The 22,616-nt window shown below is 39.8% G+C and overlaps 1 protein-coding gene across 1 annotated transcript; it reads right to left on the bottom strand.

Moving 5' to 3' along the window:
• Nucleotides 1-12,844: 12,844 nt before the first annotated feature.
• MAIP1 (matrix AAA peptidase interacting protein 1) lies at nucleotides 12,845-22,495 on the bottom strand. Its single transcript, XM_061149069.1, has 5 exons — nucleotides 21,996-22,495; nucleotides 17,001-17,072; nucleotides 16,458-16,584; nucleotides 14,830-14,977; nucleotides 12,845-13,099 (listed from the first exon to the last, which is right to left on the bottom strand). Exons 1-5 carry the CDS (start codon nucleotides 22,443-22,445, stop codon nucleotides 13,021-13,023), a joined length of 876 nt encoding a protein of 291 aa, XP_061005052.1. The 5' UTR covers nucleotides 22,446-22,495; the 3' UTR covers nucleotides 12,845-13,020.
• Between the last annotated feature and the right edge of the window lie 121 nt (nucleotides 22,496-22,616).

Consider the following 22,616-nt stretch of genomic DNA (forward strand, 5'->3'; position numbering starts at 1 on the left):
GGAAAAAATTCTCTACATGCTCACTTCTTCCTCTCCTGGTACAGATGCCTGCTTGTTCAGACATGTCTGACTCTTGTGAACCCAAGGACTATAGCCCACCAGGCTCCTCTGTCCATGGAATTTTCTAGGCAAGAATACTGGAGCAGGTTTGCCATTTCCTACTCCAGGGGAATCTTCCTGACCCAAGGAACGAACCCTCATCTCCTGTGTCTCCTGCATTGCCAGGCAGATTATTCTTTACCACTGAGCCACCTGGGAAGCCCCTTTGGTACAGGTACTTCAGAATTTTTCATATGGGAGTAGGAGAAGAATTGACTCTGGAAGCAAGACTCACGGAGCGTAGAGGCCTCCTCCCTGAAAATTAAGTGGATCTCAGTGCTGAGTGTGGGGAGAGACTTCTGTTATTTCAGAAGATTCCTGAGCCCTGGAAATGAGCCAAGCGTAACAACACATGAAGTCAAAGGCAGCTAGAGAAGCTCGGCCTCTTCCGCCCCGAGGCCAGAATGACAGGCATCCTGGATGCTCTAAAATTTATCAGTGCCATTCTGAAGACACCAAAGTTTCACCCTGATATAAGTTATACACCACCAAGCACTGTAGCTTGGGTCAGATTCCTGGGTCAGGAAGATCCCCTGGAGAAGGAAGTGGCAATCCACTCCAGTATTCTTGCCTGGAGAATCCCATGAACAGAGGAGCTTGGCAGGCTACAGTCCATGGGGTTGCAAGAGTTGGACATGACTGAGCGATAAACCACCACCAAACACTGTAGCTAACAGTTTTGCTAGAACTGTGGTACATGTTTATGTCACTGGAAGAGATCGAAGTGCAAGAGGTGAGTCGTGACCAAAAAATTATTTAAGCCTAAAGACTCTCTTGAAGACTAACTCCTTTCCTCCAGAGAAAGCCTTGTAGACTGTCAGCCAGGTGTCTGCTTTTTTGTAGCATGAACACTTTGACGGTCTGAGTCCATGGGCTACTTCTCAGAATAACATTTTAAATAAAATAATTAAAAAGGACAAAGCAAACAATGAAATCAAAAGACAGTTATTAAAACACCAACCAAACAACCAATTTATGATATGTGCTTTTTTTCTCAATGCATTAATCACAAGTTCTAGGAACAGGTCTTATAGCTACTGTCATTTTTTGAAGTTAGGGGGAATTTAACCAATATTTCAAGATCTCTGCAGCAACTGTAGAGAGTTTGACAAATTTCAGTGGTTTAGTGTCTACGTTCATAATTGAAGAAATGCTAACTTTCAGTTGGGGTTAAGTGGAAATATACACATAGTTGTTTTTTTTTTTTTCTTATCCAAGTTCACAAAATTCTCTTCCTAGGAGTCGGTGGACCCCATATTTCGAACCTCTATTCTGAGCAAACTTCAAAGGTACCCAAATTGTGGTGGTACTCTGCCAGCAAGCGCAGGCGCCAATTCAGTTACGTTAGCAAAGGAGGCCCCCTGCTGGCCAAAACGCGGCGGCCATCCATCCGAAAACTCAGTTGGCAGTGTTAGAAAACAATTGGTCAGGCAATTAATTCACTGACTCACATCAAGAAATGGAGCGCGGAAGGCTACTTGTCAGCCAGGCCCCCGGGTATCTAATCAGTACAGATTTAAAAGTCCCATCTGGCTTAATGGGAAAGTGCTGAGGTTTATGCTGTTGGTCATTAGCAGAGGTGGAGATGCCAGCCTGGACCGCTGTTTCTAAGGCTGCGTCTTTCTCCTCTCCCGGTCAAGAACAAACTCTGCAGATTGCTTAAAGGCTAGATTTCCCCCGGGGCTTGTCTGACCAGGGTACTTAAAGCCTGGTTTCAGTGCTTGGAGCCAAGGGCAAAGGAAGGAGAGGAGATATGAATGCAGGACTTAGGATGTGCCAGAAACCAGGATAAGAATTTTCACGTGTGCTATTACTGTCAATTCCTAAAGCAATCCTGCATGAAGTTACTATTATTATTTACAGAGTCTTGGAGAGCTGTCACTTGCTCATGGTCACTTGCTCATGAATGAATGGCTGGGTGGGTTTGGGGGGATGGGTAGCCCGTCTGACGCCCAGTTTCTGCAACCTGAGGCCAGGAGAGTCCGGCCCCGGGCACCCACGACAGTTAGCACAGTTAGAGTTCTGGATCTTGGTGTCAGGTTTGAGCCCTGGGCTTCACACTAACAGCATGAACTTAGACAAGTTTATCAATCATCTGTGCCTCGTTTTCCCTATCTGGGAAAGGAGGATAGTAACAGTACCTATTACAAGAGTTGTTGTAAAGATCAAAGGTAAAACCCATAGAACAGTGCCCAATATCTGTAGATATTCAATAAATGACAGCTGCTATTACTCCGAGAAAATGTTGCTTTCTGAACACTAACACAGCCAGCAACCTCATCATTCCTCAATTAAAGGCAATTTTGTTCCCCAGGGAAGTTTTGGCCAAGTCTGGAGACATTTTTGGTTCTCACAACTAGGGACCATCTAATGGGTAGAGGCTGGCAATATTGTTAAACATCCTACAATGCACAGGTCCCTCAACAAAAAATCAAGTGGCTTTAAATGTTAATATTGTCAAGACTGAAAAACTCTGCCCTACTCTGAACACCAGTGAGGTGAAAAATAGTTTGTCAGATATAATGGGGTATTAGGTAGAAACTGGAAACCCCATCCTAATGGAGGAGGGCCAGGCAATAACCAAGTACATAAACAAGAAACTCTTAGATGACCATAAATGCTGTGATAGAAGTAAACAGTGGCAGAGAGTGATGGGGTTGAGCTCCTTAAAGTGGATGAGAAGAATGTTTTCTTAGAGGAGGTGGCATTTTAACTGGACTTGAATGACAGGAAGTGACCAGACAGCGAAGATCTAAGCAAAGAGCCTGGCTGGCAAAGGGACAGTCCCTGCAAAGGTATCAAGGCAGCGACGTGATGTGACTGAGGGCAGAAAGAATGGGCAGTTAGAGAGCAGTGGTGGGAAGAGGGAGGTCGAGAGTCAAAGAAAATTCCAGGAAGAGACCACAGGTGATTTCCTTTTGACAGTCCTACTTCCTGATATGCTTACTCCCTAGGAAAAAATATTGTCTCAAAGTACGTGACAGTAACTAAAATATGTGATTTGCTATGTGATATACATTTTAAGTTGGTTTTTAAACTGTTGTTCTTTCTTTTAGGAAGCAATAATGGAGAGTGTCTTCCTTAGCAACAAAGTAGTTAACAAGGTCAGTTATTGGATTTGGTTACTTCCGGTTTGAGATAAACCATGCTGCATCTTCCTGTTCTCTGTCGCAGGGGGCTTATTCAGATGCAGTGCGGTAAGAGGAATTTTCAGAGGAGGGAGGGCAGGACACAGTTCCATTCTGCTCCTTTGGAGCCTGTCAGTGGCCCCGAGTAGAATGCAATACTGCAAAGCGTAGTTTGAGAATCAGTAAGGCCAGGAGAGGAGGCAGGGAGAAGGGCTAGGCATCTTGCCAGCTTTGTCCATAGCTCTTCTGCCCGCCCAACATCAGAGGCTAAGGAAAGGCCTGTAAAAGGAGTCAATTATCTAATTTTTCCTCTGTTTCTGGTGGATTTCTCATATATTGCTGAGCCACAGTTGTAGTTTATTAAGCAAGTAAAGGAAGTAAATTTTGATAGAATGTCTAATAGACTGGTTTATCAATAGGAAGGGGGAGGAGTAGGCAGGAGGAGGTTTCTGTTTTTGAAGATGGGATAAACTATACTGGGATCCTCAGGGCAGGAATGTGTGTGTTTGGTGTAAATAGCAGGGATTGCGCCCCCTGAGGTTTGGACTTATTGTTTGAAGCATCCTAAAACAGCTCTGTTACATTTAGTTTCAAAACTTGCTGGCCATGTTTAGGACTTTTTACCAGACCCGTTAGAAAACACATGGGCTCTTAAAGATGGTTCTCAGTGAAGCTGGCAAAGCAAGCCAGTCAGCGAATTACCAGAGTCAGCACTGGTTTACGACTCAAGTAACCCAATTTGGACAAATTGCTGATTGTCTTTTCCTCTTCCTTAATCTTAGGACCCCTAGTTTTATTCAGGGCAATAAATGATACCCAGCTAAAAGACTATGTATTTCCCAGAAGCCATATGACTTCTGTATGGCCATATGACTAACTCCTAGCCAATGAAATGAAGTGGCAGTGTTTTGTGTAACCTCTTGGAAAGCATCTTAAAAGACAGGTAATGTAAACACTTTGCTCATTCTTTCCCCCCATTCTGCCACCTGGAATTTGGAAATGATGGTTGGAGCTCTACCAGCCATTGTGTGCTATGAGGACAGAGTCATACTCTAAGGAAGGTGTGGTGACTAGAAAGAGTCTAGATCTCCAAGGACTTTGTGGGGTTGGCATACTAGCCCAAAATATCTTGTCTCTGGACTTCTGTTATGTGTAAGAGAAAGCTGTTTCTATATTACTTATTTTTTATATGACGTTAAAGTTTTCATTTAATGCAGTCAGAATTACTCCACCAATATTTGCATAATGTACCCACATTGTGAGACTGAATGAACAAGATTAATACTTTCATAAAGTTGTATTTTATCTAAGCTTCTTAAAATTATCAGTTTGAAACAATAAGCAATTTATAATGAGATTGACATTATATAAAGTCTTAGCTGACTAATTTTGACTTAGTCTAAGGGGTATTTTAATGCACCTTGGCAGATCTCATCAAATGAAGAGAGTGGAATTCGGGTTTTGGTGGCTTTTTTTCACTTAAAACTGGTCTAAGACAGCTGAAATCATTGGTGAACAGTAACAGAGTACCTCACCTTATGGGTCCTATAGCAGCGTATCACGGATTCTGTTTGTATCACCAAAACATCTGGGATGTCTCTCTATCTCTTGAGCCTGCTGATCTCTCTGATGTAACAGTGTCTGCTGATGGCTTTACAGTAGCCCTCCCTAGGGCTGAAACAAGAGTGGTTCCTCAAAGCCAACTGCTGCTCACCAAATACTTCTCTCACTCTGCCTTCCAGCCACGGGATGAGAGTTATACTTCCTCGCTCTCTGTGGCTGAGTATGTCTGAGTTCTGGCCAGTGAACGGTGTCACTTCCAAGTTTGGCATATACTGCTCATGTGAGACCCTTCACAGTTGTATTTTTCACTTGCCATAGTATCAGGTAGTGGCTGCCCATCAGCTGTGTCCCAGAGGGCAGGTAATGCCAACCTCTGAGCAGCGTCCCTAAGTGTCTCTTGTTGGACATGTAGTTTGAACAAGAAACATGCCCGTTTTTGTTTCAATCCACTGAGATCTGAAGATTGTTTCTGCAGCATAATCTATATTCTGATTAATGCATTATACCATCCAAGAAAAGAGTCTGAGGATGGCAGTAATCACAGAGGAACTGAATGATATTATCTATGGTTCCAGCCATCAGAGAAGACATGTGAGCAACAGTTCCCTCTGAGGTGACTCATACTTTTAACACCAAGAAGTTCAAAAAAATTTTTTGTTGAGAAGTTGCCTTAACATATCTAGCTACAACAATCCATCAAAACCAAGCAATCCCAAAGAAAGGCAATGCCAAAGAATGCTCAGACTACTGCACAATTGCACTCATCTCACACGCTAGTAAAGTAATGCTCAAAATTCTCCAAGCCAGGCTTCAACAGTTCATGAACCGTGAACTTCCAGAGGTTCAAGCTGGTTTTAGAGAAGGCAGAGGAACCAGAGATCAAATTGCCAATATTCGCTGGATCGTCGAAAAACCAAGAGAGTTCCAGAAAAACATCTACTTCTGCTTTATTGACTATGCCAAAGCTTTTGACTGTCTGGATCACAACAAACCGTGGAAAATTCTGAAAGAGATGGGAATAACAGACCACCTGACCTGCCTCCTGAGAAACCTATATGCAGGTCAGGAAGCAACAGTTAGAACTGGACATGGAACAACAGACTGGTTCCAAATAGGAAAAGGAGTACATCAAGGCTGTATATTGTCACCCTGCTTATTTAACTTATATGCAGAGTACATCATGAGAAACGCTGGACTGGATGAAGCACAAGCTGGAATCAAGATTCCCTGGAGAAATTTCAATAACCTCAGATATGCAGATGACACCATCCTTAAGGCAGAAAGTGAAGATGAACTAAAAAGCCTCTTGATGAAAGTGAAAGAGGAGAGTGAAAAAGTTGGCTTAAAGCTCAACATTCAGAAAAATAAGATCATGGCATCTGGTCCTATCACTTCATGGCAAATAGATGGGGAAACAGTGGCTGACTTTATTTTGGGGGGCTCCAAAATCACTGCAGATGGTGACTGCAGCCATGAAATTAAAAGACGCTTACTCCGTGGAAGAAAAGTTATGACCAACCTAGACGGCATATTAAAAAGCAGAGACTTTACTTTGCCAACAAAGGTCTGTCTAGTCAAGGCTATGGTTTTTACAGTAGTCATGTATGGATGTGAGAGTTGGACTATAAAGAAAGCTGAGCGCCAAAGAATTGATGCTTTTGAACTGTGTTGTTGGAGAAGACTCTTGAGCGTAGCTTGGACTGCAAGGAGGTCCAGCCAGTCCATTCTAAAGGAGATTAGTCCTGAATATTCATTGGAAGGACTGATGCTGAAGCTGAAAGTCCAATACTTTGGCCACCTAATGCAAAGAGCTGACTCATTTGAAAAGACCCTGATGCTGGGAAAGGTTGAAGGCAGGAGGAGAAGGGGATGACAGAGGATGAGATGGTTGGATGGCATCACCGACTCAATGGACATGAGTTTGGGTGGACTCCGGGAGTTGGTGATGGACAGGGAGGCCTGGCATGCTGCGGTCCATGGAGTCGAAAAATAGTTGGAGACAACTGATGACTGAACTGAACCGAAACTAAGCAATTCTATTTTTCAGTGACTTCCGGCCCTATCAAACTTACTTCAAGTTCTGCATTTACATTCCCCACACAACTGGCTCCACCATGTGGTGTTCAGAAGAAATAACATTTATTATAGGACTGTAAAAGCAAGGTCACATATCCAATAATACCATATATGCCTTGAGTGGGGACTGCACATGATAAAAAAAATTACATCCAGCTTACTAGGCCATTAAATCAGAAGTAAGAGGGAAAATGTTTCTGTCATGTGAACCAGAAAATGCAGCAGTAGGGAGTGAGGCTTGATCATTTGTTATTCAATTATTAAATAATATTTACTGAGCTCTACTATGTACCATAATTTATTATGGGCTCCGGGGATATAGCGGTGGACAAGATAGAAGTTACTGCCTTAGTTGGAAAGGCAGACAATGTAAAAAGTCAACAAAGTAATATTTATTACAATGTTGGATGTGATAAGTGCTATAAACCAAAATAAATCTGAGTTAGGGCACAGAAAGTGATGCTGAGGGGTTCTTTTAAATAAGGTTGACAGAAATAAAGACAAACAATTCACATTTAGCTCTCCCAAAGTTCATTTAGATCAGTCCAGTCACTCAGTCATGTCCGACTCTTTGGGACCCCATGGACTGCAGCACGCTAGGCCTCCCTGTTGATCACCAGCTCCCAGTTTACTCAAACTCATGTCCATTGAGTCAGTGATGCCATACAACCATCTCATCCTCTGTCGTCCCCTTCTCTGTCAGCCTTCAACCTTTCCCAGCATCAGGGTCTTTTCCAATGAGTCAGTTCTTCACATCATGTGCCCGCAGTACTGAGTTTCATCTTTAGCATCAGTCCTTCCAATGAATATTCAGGACTGATTTCCTTTAGGATGGACTGGTTGGATCTCTCTGCAGTCTAAGTGACTCTCAAGAGTCTTCTCCGACACCACAGTTCAAAAGCATTAATTCTTCAGCACTCAGCTTTCTTTATAGCCCAACTCACATCCATACATGACCACTGGAAAAACCATAGCTTTGACTAGATGGACCTTTGTTGGCAAAGGAATGTCTCTGCTTTTTAATTTAATATGCTGTTTAGGTTGGTCATAGCTTTTCTTCCAAGGAGCAATCATCTTTTAATTTCATGGCTGCAGTTACCATCTGCAGTGATTTCTGAGCCCCCACAAATAAAGTATCTCACTGTTTTCATTGTTTCCCCAACCATTTGCCATGAAGTGATGGGACCAGATGCCATGATCTTAGTTTTCTGAATGTTGAGCTTTAGGCCAACTTTTTCACTCTCCTCTTTCACTTTCATCAAGAGGCTCTTTAGTTCTTTGCTTTCTGCTATAAGGATGGTGTCATCTGCATATCTGAGGTTATTGATATTTCTCCTGGCAATCTTAATTCCAGCTTGTGCTTCTGCCAGCCCAGCGTTTCTCATGATACACTCTGCATAGAAGTTAAATAAGCAGGGTGACAATATACAGCCTTGATGTACTCCTTTTCCTATTTGGAACCAGTCTGTTGTTCCATGTCCAGTTCTAACTGTTGCTTCCTGACCTGCATACAGGTTTCTCAGGAGGCAGGTCAGGTGGTCTGTTATTCCCATCTCTTTCAGAATTTTCCACAGTTTGTTGTGATCCACACAGTCAAAAGCTTTGGCATAGTCAATAAAGCAGAAGTAGATGTTTTTCTGGAACTCTTTCTTTTTCAATGATCCAACGGACATTGGCAATTTGATCTCTGGTTCCTCTGCCTTCTCTAAAACCAGCTTGAACCTCTGGAAGTTCACGGTTCATGAACTGTTGATGCCTGGCTTGGAGAATTTTGAGCATTACTTTGCTAGTGTGTGAGATGAGTGCAATTGTGCAGTAGTGTGACTATTCTTTGGCATTGCCTTTCTTTGGGATTGGAATGAAAACGAACCTTTTCCAGTCCTGTGGCCACTGCTGAGTTTTCCAATATATACATTATATATGTGTTACATTATGAAGTACAACCACTTATAATATATGTGATCACTTATAGACATAAGAATCTAATTAAGTCTTTAGCCCTAATTCCAAGTTATAGAAATGACACTATAATAAATTAATCAAACACATTCAGGATATGGCATATGGTATATGTCTACTATCCTAGACTCCTCAAAATTGGAATGTCATAAAAAGGATGGAGGATTTCCTAAAAATTTTAAAGAGACTTAAAAGACATAATAACCAAACACAGTGTGTGAATCTTGATTAAGTCTCAGTTCAAAAAGATAATTTTAAGACAACTGGTAGAATTTTAAATTTTGTTTTAAATATTGGATGATATGGAATTATTGCTAATGGTCTTATTTAGTGGGGAATGCATGTTGAAATATTTAGGATAAAGTATTTGAAGTTTGAAACTTACTTTCAAATGGTTTAGATAAAAACTGTGTATATGTGTGTGTAAAAGAGAGAAAAGGAAAAAGAGATGACAAAATGTTAATGTTTGATGAAGCTAAGGCAGAAATATACAGTTGTGTATCATAAACTCCTAGAGAAATCATGGGGGTAATCTCCTTGACAGTGGTCTTGGGAAAGATTTTTTGAATTTGACACTAAAGCAAAGGCAACAAAAGCAAACATTAAGTGGGAGAACAACAAACTAAAATGCTTCCGCACAGTAAAGGAAACAATCACCAAAATGCAACTTGTGGAACAGGGGAAAATGTTTGTCAACCACACATCTGACGGGGATTAATATTCAAAATATACAGAGTCCATACAGCTCAACAACAACAAAACAAACCCAAATAACTCAACTTAAAACTGGGCAGAGGATCTGAACAGACATTTTTTCAAGAAAAGACACATAAATGGCCAACACATACTAGAAAAAGTGCTCAACATCACTAATCATCAGGTAAACTCAAAAATAAAAGCCTAACACCTGTGAGGATGTTTATCATCAGAAAGTCAAAAGGTAAACAAATTGGCGAGGATGTGAAGAAAAGAGAACTCTTGTGCACTGCTGGCGGGGATGTAACTTGGTACAGCCATTATGGAGAACAGAATAGAGGCTCCTCAAGAAATTGAAAATAGAACTAACATATGATGGAGCAATCCACCTCTTGACACATAGATCCAAGGAAGATGAAAATGAAATCATTATTCAAAATGGTATCTGTACTTCCATGTTCATTGTAGGATTATTCAACAGTAATCAAGATATGGAAACAAATTAAATGTCTGTTAACAGATGAATGAAGATATAGTGTATATATGTATGTGTGTGTGTAGTATATTTATATAATGGAATACTGTTCAGCCTTAGAAAAGAAGGAAATCCTGTCATGTGCTACAACCTGAATGAATATTATGCTATGTGAAATAAGCCAAAGAAAGACAAAAACTTCCTGGTATCAGTGATATGTAATTCCACCACGCCCACCCCGCTCCCCACCCCCAAACAAGAAACACATTGAACTCACCGGGAACAACTAGATTGTAGCATCTATAAGGATAAAAGCTAGTGAGATCAAGACAAAAACCTTAGAATCCCTATTGTACAACCTTAAATGACCAAAATCTTTTGATTAAACAACCCAACACAATAGGGATACATCAGCTATATTCAATAACACCACTAGGAAAATTTACTGGGATAGCAGATCTGCGAATTTACTTCATCTGTATCTAACATAATTTGTAACAAAAAATTTAAAGATCGCTCAGACCAAAAGTGACCCAGTGCATCCAGCCTTCCAAACACCTCCAAGAAGACAGACACACAAGTAAAGCAATGTTGCATCAACTTGGCCTTCAGCTAAATATCCCCAACTGACTTCAGTCAACACTACATGGAGCAGACAAACCAAGTCAAACTCTGCCCAAATGTATGGGTAAAGTAAGTAACTGTTGTTATTTTTAAATTTTGGGTTTGTTAAATGGTAATAAGTAACTTTTAGCATGACTGCAGTCAGCTTTGAGAGTGTCCTTGTATTCTGGCCTAACAATATGTTTCAAGTTACTCTTGTTTTCAGTATAGAACTGGAATTGCCCCCAACGCCTGGCTCCTTTTATTGAGAAAACATACACAAAGACCATAGTTTGAGTATCAAGATTTTTTTTAAGAAACAAAACATTACAGTCAAGTTCCACTCCCCTCCCTCCCAGATAGTTGCCACAATATATCATGCATTTAGTGCCTTATTAATCTCTTGCATTTTAGAAAAGTTTTACAATTTATGTATATTTTCACAAACAATAAATAGCACTGTATTTCATTGATTCTAAGTTAAACACTCCCCATCTATTTTTAAAACCACTGGAGATGTGTCTTACAACAGATAGTGTAACTGGTTGCGTTTTTCTTTTTTAGTAATATGTGCCTTTCTTAAACTTTTTATTTTGCATTGGGATATAGCTGATTAATAATGTGATTGTTTCAGGTGAATGGCAAAGGGCCTCGGCCATACAAACACTTGTATCCATTCTCCCCCAACTCCTCTCCCATCCAGACTGCCAATTACGTGCCTAATTGATCTTATTTTCTGTTTCACCTAAGATTAGATAAAACATAGATTAGCTGCTTTATACTTTACAAAAATTTAATCATTTATTTTTCTGCAAATTACTCTTGCTAAATATTTTAGCAAGCTTTGTTTAGGTATAACTTGCATTAAAATATATAATAATTTACATATAGTAAGATGGACCCATTTTAAGTCCATAGTTTGATGAGTCATGATAGTTGTATAAAGCTAATTTTCCATTATTGAGTTATAAGCATTATATATGTATTCCAAATACAGGCCCTTTGTTAGATAATATGTATTACAAATAGTTTTCCCCAACCTGTGACCTGACTTTCCATTTCCTTGCTACTGTGAACAGAAGTATTAATTTTAATTAATTCCAATTAATAATTTTTTTCTTTCACAATTCACTAAGAAATCTTTCTCTATCCCAAGACAGTAATTTCTGTTTCTTTCCAGAATTTCTAGAGTACTAGCTTTTGTTAAATCTATGATCCATTTCACAATCTAAATTTTGTACTAAAATTATGTATTGTGTAAGGCAAAAGATGAGGTTATTTGCTATTTGAATATATAGTTATTCTATTTGTTAAGACTTTTCTCATTAAATAACCATGGCACCTTTGTCAGAATCAATTGTGCAATATGCATGGGTCCATTTTCGAACTCTATTCTGCCCACTGGCCCCTAACATTTCTTATAAAACAGGTTTTCTGGCAACAAATTCTATCATCTTTTCCTTGTCTGAAAATCTTTTCTCACGTTTTCTGAAGGATATATTTCCTGAACATGGAATTCTAAGTCAAAAGGTATATGTTTTTCTTTCAAAGATACCATGCCAAGGCCTCTAACTTAAAGTTTAAGAAATACAGTCACTCTCTGTCTGGAATGTGGTTGTTTTCTTCTTCTCCAGCTGCTTTTCTAATTTTCTCTCGTTTTCAACACTTTGATTATGATGTACTTTAGTTTTATGTGTGTCCCTGATGGTTGAAACTCTTGGATCTCTGGGTTTATAATTTTCATAATTAGGAAAACTTTCAGACATTATTTTTTACATTGTTTTTGTCTCCCTTATCCCATCTTCTAGGAGTCCAAATACAAGTATGTTAGAAAGACTTGATGTTATTTCATAGGGGACTAAGGCACTGTTCTATTTCTTTTTTCTCTTTGTGCTTTAATAAGGTTCACTGATTTTTAGTTCTGCAGTGACCCATCTGCTGTAATTCCATCTATTCTTTCTCATCTAGCTAGTGAACAAAGAGGTAATCAAATAGCAGCAGTGACTTTTAAAAAATAAATCTTCCACATACCTGAATTATTGGTATAAGTGTATTAACCACAAATAAATATTTCAGGACTATGACTTTAGAAATGTGTAGTTTTTTCAGTATCTTCTTTATTACCTGTAAAATTAGTCTGTGTATATATACATATACATGTAACATGAGAAATACACTGAACATGACACCAGTGACGGGCTGCTGTAATTCTTTTTACTTTGACTTCTACAGAAAGTGACGAAAATCTGTGGAAAATGCTTTATTGTATCATGCTTACTTACTACAAGGAACATTTTATAATAATACAAAAGTAATCCACAAACTTGATTAAGTGAAGATCAATTGATCTGAAAATTTTTTCTCCCTTAGTCTTTCACAGTAATTGCCAAAAGTTCAATACGCTGATTTTTCCAAGAACAATTATTCTAATAACTTTGGGTGTTCAATCCGTGCAATGGTCCAGTCAGGCTTCACTCCTTGTGTAAACTCTCTCTGAAATCTAAGGAAAACATTATAAACAATGTGTATCCTGTATCAGTTCAAAAACTTCCTGGATCACTATGTAATTTTCAAGTATATAGTTGAGGCAGTTTTTAGCAAAAAGCTAACAGATAATGGTAAATAAAAATCAAAAGTTTGATCTACCAATTTGATCACAAAAAATATCCCCACAAAAATTCTCAACTGAGTATTTTTAACAGACAGATCTATATACACTCCAATATCTGTCAGTCTGTGAGAGAAACGTGTTATTCTGCTAACTACTAGCTATAATATATGCCTAATATGAGGAGAAAAAAACTGGACTATGGTGATAAAACAGCACTTCCATGCAAGTTGGTTATGTGATTATATTTACTCATAGCTGGCACTAAGTTCATTCTTGAAAATAGCAGTCTTTATGAGCTGCATGTGATCTTAGTAGGGACTCTCAGAACAACCAAAGGTTAATGTTGATTATAGTGTTCTAGATGATGTCTTTAAAAAGAGACAATTCAGTAGATTGAAATTAAATAAGTACTTAAATATATAGAATATTTTGGGTAATTACAAATAAAGCAAAATTCCAAACAGGAAAAAGAAATGAAAAAAAAAAAAGCACATTTCCTTCAAGAAGTGAAAAAATGAAGATATAATTCTCTTTACCTTAGTGAAACAGGATACATTTTCTTTCTTAGGTCATTTTGGGGTTTTGTTCATTGTTTTAAAGCAAATTTGTATAACTTTGATGACATAAAAGTATTCTCTTTTAAACAGATATTAAACTATATCTCCACTGACTTGCTTGAATTGTTCACTGTTCCAAATTTTATTTGCACAATAATACACTACAGTGTCTCTTTTAAATAGATTGCTAACCTCCCATTAGACAGTATCTCCTTAAGGGCAGGAACCCTTCAATTCTGTGTCTGAACTCCCACCAGAGTACCTGGTAAAGAGGAGATGGTCAATAATTATCTAGTGAGTGGATGGTCCATGTGCCAATTACAGCATATTTATTTTCCAAAGATGGTCATAACTACATTTCACATGCTCTTCTGCAATGTGACCTTGCTGCTGCCCCATGAAGAGGTGGAGTATCTCCATGTCCTTCACTGTGCAGATCCTGTGACTGTTTGGACCAGCAAACCATGGCAGAAGTGATGCTGTTCCAACCCTGGACATAGCCCTTTACTGGAGGGCTATGTCTAGCATCTTCTGTCTTTTGGAAGCCAACCACCATGTAGAATACATAACTGTCTTAACACCTCCACAGGCCCAAGCCACGAAGAGAGGCCTTGGAGGATGAGACATTATGTGGAGAAGCCGAGGAGCATCCTGGTGCTGCCCTGTGGATGAGGAAGCCCACTGTGGAAATCAATCTCTGGCTCCTGCCGCCCCAGCTGACGCCAGGGAGAGCAGAGAAAACCCCACAGCTGAGCCTTTCCAAAATTCCAGAGCAGCAGAAAAGCAGGCAAAATGAATGGCTGTTTGCTGTCACTGACTTGGAATGGTTTGTAATGTAGTGATAGACAGCTGAAACACTGTTTAATTAGGTTCAGCAACATGACCTCTTCCTAATTTCTGAACACTGCTGTTTTGTGGCCAGTGCGTCTTTATGACTATCTTTCATCACAGATACTTGTCAAATTTCAATTTGTTCTTCTGAAAGCTCCCTTTAGTTTTCATATCTTCATACTACCTTCCATTTTCTAAAGAAAGGAAACGAGGAAATGTGATCAGACTTACTCATAGCTTGCACTAAGCAGCTGTTTGGTTTCCACGTTCTGATCCCCCAACTTAACCTGGAACACACGGGCTCCACTTATGGCTTCACTGGGGATATTGGCACTGGTTAGATACCAAAAGCACACCAGGATGTTAACAAACTTCCTTCCTTAGAGAAAAAATACACACACACACAGACACAGATCACAGTGATCTATCAGCCTTATATCCAAAACGAAATCAGCAACTGGCAGTAATTACACAGTCAGTACAGATCAAACTTTGTGCTCATTCTAACTTAAGGTACCCGTATTGACACCTTCTATTTTTAGAAAATTCTCTTGGGGTTTACCACGTATTTGCCTTCCTCTCTGCAACACAATACAAGAGCTACTATTTGCTGAGCAGGCACTTATTTCCCAAGCGTACTATGTGGATTCTTTCCCATTTGTGGGATTTTCTAAAATTATGGTAACAGGTATCTATTGTCAAGCCAAAAAAGAGTAGGGGGGAAAACATTGTTTTGGTGCTAAGTTATTAACTTATCCCCAACTGCCAGAAAGAAAAAACACTTCTATTCTACTCTAATTCACTTTACTACGCCCAGTGATTATGCAAAAACCAGGCAGTGACCATGGGGCTAAGATGCAATTTGAAATATTAGGGAGAAGAAAATATTTATCATTAAAAGTACCTTTCTGAATGTTTCAAATTAACATGTATGTGAAAATATTTTCACTATTAAAGAGTCCTCAATCAGAACCGCCTTGCCAAGTGTGTGAGCAAAGGCAAGATTTCCTATGTGCCTAGCACATAGTACATACGTGTATATTTGTAGAGGGAATAAGTAAGTCACTGAGTTTTCAGGAATGCTCTTGGGAAAATAGGACAAGGAAAAGAACAAGATAAATGCCAAAGTTCCTCTCAATTATTTTCACCGTCTCCAAATAAATCCAATTGGGAGTTCTGAGTTTATGTTACTCTTAAAACAGTGTTTAGCTAACAGTATTTACTTTTTCTTTTACTTTTTACTCCTACTTAACATACAGCTGGACACTTAAAATACTGAATTGTTTCCTTTAAGTTAGGAAATCTGAAGCACAAATATTTTCCTTTTGACATAGGAGCAGCTTGTCTTGGGCAATTTTCATTAACTTAAGTGACAATGTCCTCTTCTATGAATTAGACGGCATTAGGGAAAAGTTCTTTTTTTTGATTAATCTTTTTATTTTGTAATGGGGTATAGCTGATTAACAGACAATGTTGTGACAGTTTCCGGTGAACAGCAAAGGGGCTCACCCACACTACACGTGTATCCATTCTCCCCACACCCCGTCCCAACCAGGCTGCCGCATACCACTGAGGGGAGTTCCAGGCGCTACACAGGAGGGCCTTGTTGGTTATCCCACTTTAAAAACAGCAGTGTGTACATGACCATCCCAAACTTCTAGAGAGAAAGGCATTCAGAACCATTACCATAACCCAAGTCTTTCAGAGCCAGGTCTTTAAAGAATGAATAAATTATTTTCTCTGCAATTCTATAAATATCCATTTGTACCAACAAAATGCTACTATTCCAGGATCTTTCACTAATTGAGCTTATCTGGACAACTGTGGGCCATTTAAAGTTGCCTATGCTCCAGGATTACCTTTCTCATCATAGTAAATGGAGATGTCTCCTGTTGATGTGTACACAATTTCATCTATGTCAGCAGCAAGGGCATTTTTATGGTTGTCAGGTAGTGAAGTAACCTTTTCTTTCAATACACGTAGAGTCTAAGTATGGAAAAAAGCAAACCAGAGTTCACTTGTTGAACTGTCAAAAGCTTTTCAAAAAGTAGAGTGAATTCTTCATGGAGTGTATTTTGTAAAACTATTTTTAATTTTACAGCCATACGTATTCACTTTCAAAAGCAAGGCTGAGAGGCATCTGATTCTTCAGTTAGATAATTCCTAATAGAACATTCTATGTAAGAATTGAAAGACATCATACTCACTTATGCCTTAAGCAGCAAGTCATTCTATGCTCCTTAAAACCCCTAGTACTCCAAAGGCAAAATAGAGGGACTCTACTTTGGGTGACGGCATACATGTTATTTTAAGCATAATTAAGGACAATGCATATCATTCTAATGAAAGAAAATAATACATGTTAATATTTATTTACAAAGGAAAATTAAAGTATACGTTACCTCTTTGGCCACAAGTTCTTCCAATAGATCAAACTTACACTGTGACAGCAATTTGGACACATGAGCAAAAGCCTTAAAAAAAAAAAAAGAAAAGAAAAGTGGGGGAAGGGTGGTGATTATTATTTTAAGATACTATGCGAAATACCATACAATGTACAATGCTCATACTTCAGTGGCTAAGTATAACAAAGACTATTTTATGATAAAGGCAATAAACATTGTCAACATTAAGATATCGATGGTTAGGCATGACTCCTTCAAAGTTGGTTGACTTTTTTAACGGCCTTTCCACATGCACAGTAGTAAGTGGGCAGATTGCAAATGATGTGTCCACTCCAAGGGCCTGAGAAGAGATAGTGTGTGGTGTACATACTAGGTTCTCAATAAAAAAAATCTTCTATATAGTCTCTTTTAAAATAACGATGAAGTAAGTAATCAGCCATCCTGACTGTCATATGACCCTCCTCTAAATCTTGAATACATAGCAGTGCAACCTAAATGGTACTGGGAGTCGGGAGATCTGGGCTGCAGCTGAATCTCACGAAGATAGATAGTGAAAGTGAAAGTGTTAGCTGCTCGGTCCTGTCCAACCCTTTGATATTTCATGGACTGTAGACTGCCAGGCTCCTCTTTCCGTAGAATTCTCCAGGCAAGAATACTGGAGTGGACTGCCATTCCTTTCTCCAGGGGATCTTCCTGACTCAGGGATTGAATTCTGGTCTCCCGCACTGCGGGCAGATTCTCTACAGTCTGAGCTAACTCTTCAGACAGGTCTAAGACAGATATGGCATTGGTAAAGTGGGAGGAAAGAGAATGAGTTTGCACAGTCTAATGCACTAGACCTCAACTTTAAAGTACAAGATCCCACTTTAAAGTGGGAGACAGTCAACTGCAATCCCCCACACTACTAGCAATGAGGAATGGAGCTGTGCATTAAGACTCTACTTGTTTTCAAGGAGCTTCCTGTCTACTTGAGGAGAGAGCCGAGAAAATGGACAAATCCAAGAATTATGACAGGAATAAGAACAGGATGATTTTGGGAGAATACAGGTGAGAACTTACACTATCTGGGCAGACAATAAGGGGGCTTCCTAAAGGAAGAACCATCTAAGAAGAAATTTGAAGAACTAGCAAGAGAAAGAGGATGCAAAGGTGTGTCAGCTAGACAATTCTCATAACTGTTATGGGCTGAATTGGGTTTTCCAAATTCATACATTGAAGCCCTAACTCCCAGTACCTCAGAAGGTAGCTATATTTAGAGACAGGATTTTTAAAGAGGTGACGACATCAAATGAGGGTGGGCCCTAGTCCAATTTGACTGGTGTGCTTACAAGAGGAAATGTGGACACACACAGAGATACCAGGACACATGAACACAGGGGGAAAAAACAGGGGAGGACACAGAAAGAAAATGATCATCTACAAGCAAAGGACAGAGGCCACAGAAGAAACCAAACTTACCAACACCTTGTTCTAGGACTTTCAGCTTCCAGAAATGCAACAAAATAAAGTTTTATGGTTTAAGCAACCCAGACTGAGGTATTTTGTTATGGCAGGAAGCAACAGTTAGAACTGGACATGGAACAACAGACTGGTTCCAAATAGGAAAAGGAGTACATAAAGGCTGTATATTGTCATCCTGCTTATTTAACTTACATGCAGAGTACATCATGAGAAACGCTGGGCTGGAGGAAGCACAAGCTGGAATCAAGACTGCCAGGAGAAATATCAATAACATCAGATATGCAGATGACACCACCGTTATGGCAGAAAGGGAAGAACTAAAGAGCCTCCTGATGAAAGTGAAAGAGGAGAGTGAAAAAGTTGGCTTAAAATTCAACATTCAGAAAACTAAGATCATGGTGTCTGATCCCATCACTTCCTGGCAAACAGATGGGGAAACAGTGACAGACTTTATTTTTGGGGGCTCCAAAATCACTGCAGATGGTGACTGCAGCCATGAAATTAAAAGATGCTTGCTTCTCAAAAGAAAAGTTATGACCAACCTAGACAGCATATTAAAAAGCAGAGACATTACTTTGCCAACAAAGGTCCATCTAGTCAAAGCTATGGTTTTTCCAGTGGTCATGTATGGATGTGAGAGTTGGACTATAAAGAAAGCTGAGCGCCAAAGAATTGATGCTTTTGAACTGTGGTGTTGGAGAAGACTCTTGAGAGTCCCTTGGACTGCAAGGAGATCCAACCAGTCCATCCTAAAGGAAATCAGTCCTGAATATTCATTAGAAGGACTGATGCTGAAGCTGAAACTCCAATACTTTGGCCACCTGATATGAAGAACTGACTCAATGGAAAAGACCTTGATGCTGGAAAAGACTGAAGGCAGGAGGAGAAGGGGATGACAGAGGATAAGATGGTTGGGTGGCATCACCGACTCAATGAACATGAGTTTGAATAAACTCCGGGAGTTGGTGATGGGACAGGGAGGCCTGGCGTGCTGCAGTACATGGGGTCACAAAGAGTCAGACACAACTGAGCAACTGAATTGAACTGAACAATAATGGAGTTGAATTTTGAGAAAAAGCACACTTCCAAATGGACTCAAGGATCCCTTGCAAACATTCTAGATGCTCTCAGGGTTCAGAAACAACCTATGTATTTTAGTAAGCCTTTGTGTGTGGAAGATGGGTGAAATTTGGTAAGAAGTAACAGACATCACAATCATGTTGAAATCCAACTATGATACTCTAGTTTCTGTGGCCAATGATCAAACCTGAGCAAATTATCCTGTAAGGTAATAACGTCCCAATAGGAGGCTGCCCTGATAAGGCTTTGATGATATAAGACTTCCTAACCTAAGCAAGGGGCTTCCTTGGTGGCTTAGTGGTAAAGAATCTGCCTGTAATGCAGGAGCCACAAGAGGTACAGGTTTGATCCCTGGGTCAGGAAGACTACTAGAGCAGGGCATGGCAACCCACTCCAATAATCCTGCCTGGAGATCCCCATGGACAGAGGAGCCTGGTGAGTTATAGTTCATAGGGTCACAAAGAGTTGCACACGACTGAAGTGACTTAGCACGCACATACGAACCTAAACAGGCTTCTGGGAAATAGCTTTTTGTTTCATAGAAAAGGCCAAAATATGTAAAGATACTGGAAAACAAACAGTAAATGGTTAATGTGGTTTGATGGCAGTAACAGGGATAATATCATATGTACTTATCAATGGAAGTAAAGTTTGTGGCACAAATAAAGCTGTTTAAGGACTGTATATCATTGGACCACCTATTCCTCTGGCTCACATGATGAATAAAAGCTTGCCTAGATTGGTTTAAAATAAGCTACAGGCTTTATTATATAACACAGGGAATATAGCCAATATTTTGTAACTATAAATGGAGTATAATCTTTAAAAATTATGAATCACTACGTTGTATATTTGTAACACTGTATATCTGTAACAATATTACAATTATACTTTGAGAAAAAAATTTTAAATTATAAAATTTTTTAAAAAGCTTGCCTAGATTATACTTAACCATGTCAATTTCTAGTAACTCTGGAGAACCAAGAATGCTTGTAGAGTGGGTCACAGAACAATGTACCTCAGCAGTTGCTAGCTATGCATCCTTGAGTTAATCATTTGACCTTTTTAGACTTGATTTTTATCATCTGTAAAAGAGAATTAGACTAGAATAACGAGCATGAAGGTGTCTTTCATGTTCCAAGACTGAAAAAGAAAAATGTTAATGAACATGATCTAACTGACAGCTTGATAGTCACATCCCAAGATAATATTCTATAGTTGGGAAGTTAAAGGGCAAGTTGAGCTCAAGAGAGTAGATAATCTAGCCAATGTTTATGCACCAGATTATTCCCAAGCCCTAGAATTACATCTATGCAAAAGAAGGAAGAGTTGCCTTATGAGATCTAGGTAGGAAGACTTTTGAGCCATGTCCTTTTAAACTGTAGGTGTTGAAAAACTGGTTTGCTTGATCTGAAAGGTTATGTTAAGCAACCACTGGTTTAATGGAATCACGAAATATTTGCCATGGATGACCTAACATTCTTTTTGGAAATCAGAATGGCTAAATGCACAAAAATTGATTTAGATGAGGCAAAACTGCATACAGACTGTCTGATGAATGGGTGCAAATACTACTTAATAGCAAGGATGAGGGCTAAAATAGCTCACAGCTGGAGGACCTTTAGGATAAAGAGTGACTAAAAAGTGTTCCATGCTCCTTTGTGGTCAAAGGAAGGAGGGACTTAGGTTTGATTCCTATCCTGTCCATGGGGGGATGACTTCCATTCCTTATTGGTGCGTAAATGAGCAGGAGGTAGACAAGCTCACAAGTCATCTGCAGGAATCCTGAAGGACAGTAGTATCAAGCTCATTTACCTCTACACAAACAAAAATTTTGAGAACTGACAGGAACTGAGGTTTATCCCTTATAATACTATTAACTATGCTTGTTCTTTGCTTTTAAATTTTTTTGTAAAAACACAGATTAGTCAAGAATTGACTCAGGGAAGCAAAAAGCATGAGTTAATATTGACACTGATTATATTAACATTTAATTTATAATTGACAGACAGATCACATAAATAAGTATAAATGGCTGTGTTTATAGAAATAAACTGAAAAAAACCAGAAGTAAATATATCAATGCCAGCATATAATCAGTATCGTCTTTTTCATTCTGCAGAAAAATCACATTTCAGAAAAAATAAAGCCTTTTAAGTGTCAGAAATAGGCTTTGAATCCATTTCTATCTGATTCAAAACCTGAAGACGGCAGATAAAGTAGTTAAGGGACTTCAAATTGGTGTCTCAATCAATACCCTATTCCTCGGAGACCGTGCAAACAAGTAGAAGCTTAGCTTACAGCAAGTGGCCGGAGGGCCTTGTATTTGGGTCACTACCCACATTTGATCATTTGAGACCCAGTGGAAACCTCACCGCTAAACACTTTTGCGTATCTTAACTGCTGAATTCATGAGAGGTGGATAGGTTATTCCTAGAGAAATAAACCAACCTGCTTCGCTCCTTCTGAGAACTCTGTGATGCTGAACTCTTGGTCGAAATAGGCCCAGATAAGGAAGGAGTAAATTCGAGTCCGCACCCAGTTGATGGGGTTGGAGAACCCTAGAATAATCATTTTGGTTTTCTGACGCTGCTGGGGCTGCTCCTCGGTGCTGTAGGTTCGCCGGGGATAGGAAGGGAAAGTGGGGAGGGTTGCGGCGACTTCCAGGGGGCTGAGCACGGGACGCTGAGGACCCCGAGCAGACAGGGCCAAGGCCGCGGAGGCCCAAGAGACTCGAGGAAATGGGGCTGCTCCCGAGCAGAGGCGGCGGCGGCAGAAGCAGCAAAGTCCAGACAATGGGGGCTTCACCTCGGCCGAACCGGGAGTCCGGAGGCGGGCGGCCCAGGACGGTAGAGGCCGAGAAAGTAGCAAGCGGGGTAAAAGACAGACGGCCAGCGCCATTTTTGTGACCTTTCACCCCTGTGCTTGCCTGTGCATCATGGAAAGTAAGTCGGTGTGAAACCACCTCAGCGAGGTTCGGAGAAATAGACTTGGAGAGTCGAGCTGGCTTGTTACTGCCACCTCTGGTGAATTCGCCCCTTCTCTGCTCTCCATCATACGCCTGTCGGCCCC

This window comes from Dama dama, chromosome 8 (genome assembly GCF_033118175.1).
Source record: "Dama dama isolate Ldn47 chromosome 8, ASM3311817v1, whole genome shotgun sequence".
NCBI classification, from domain to species: domain Eukaryota; kingdom Metazoa; phylum Chordata; class Mammalia; order Artiodactyla; family Cervidae; genus Dama; species Dama dama.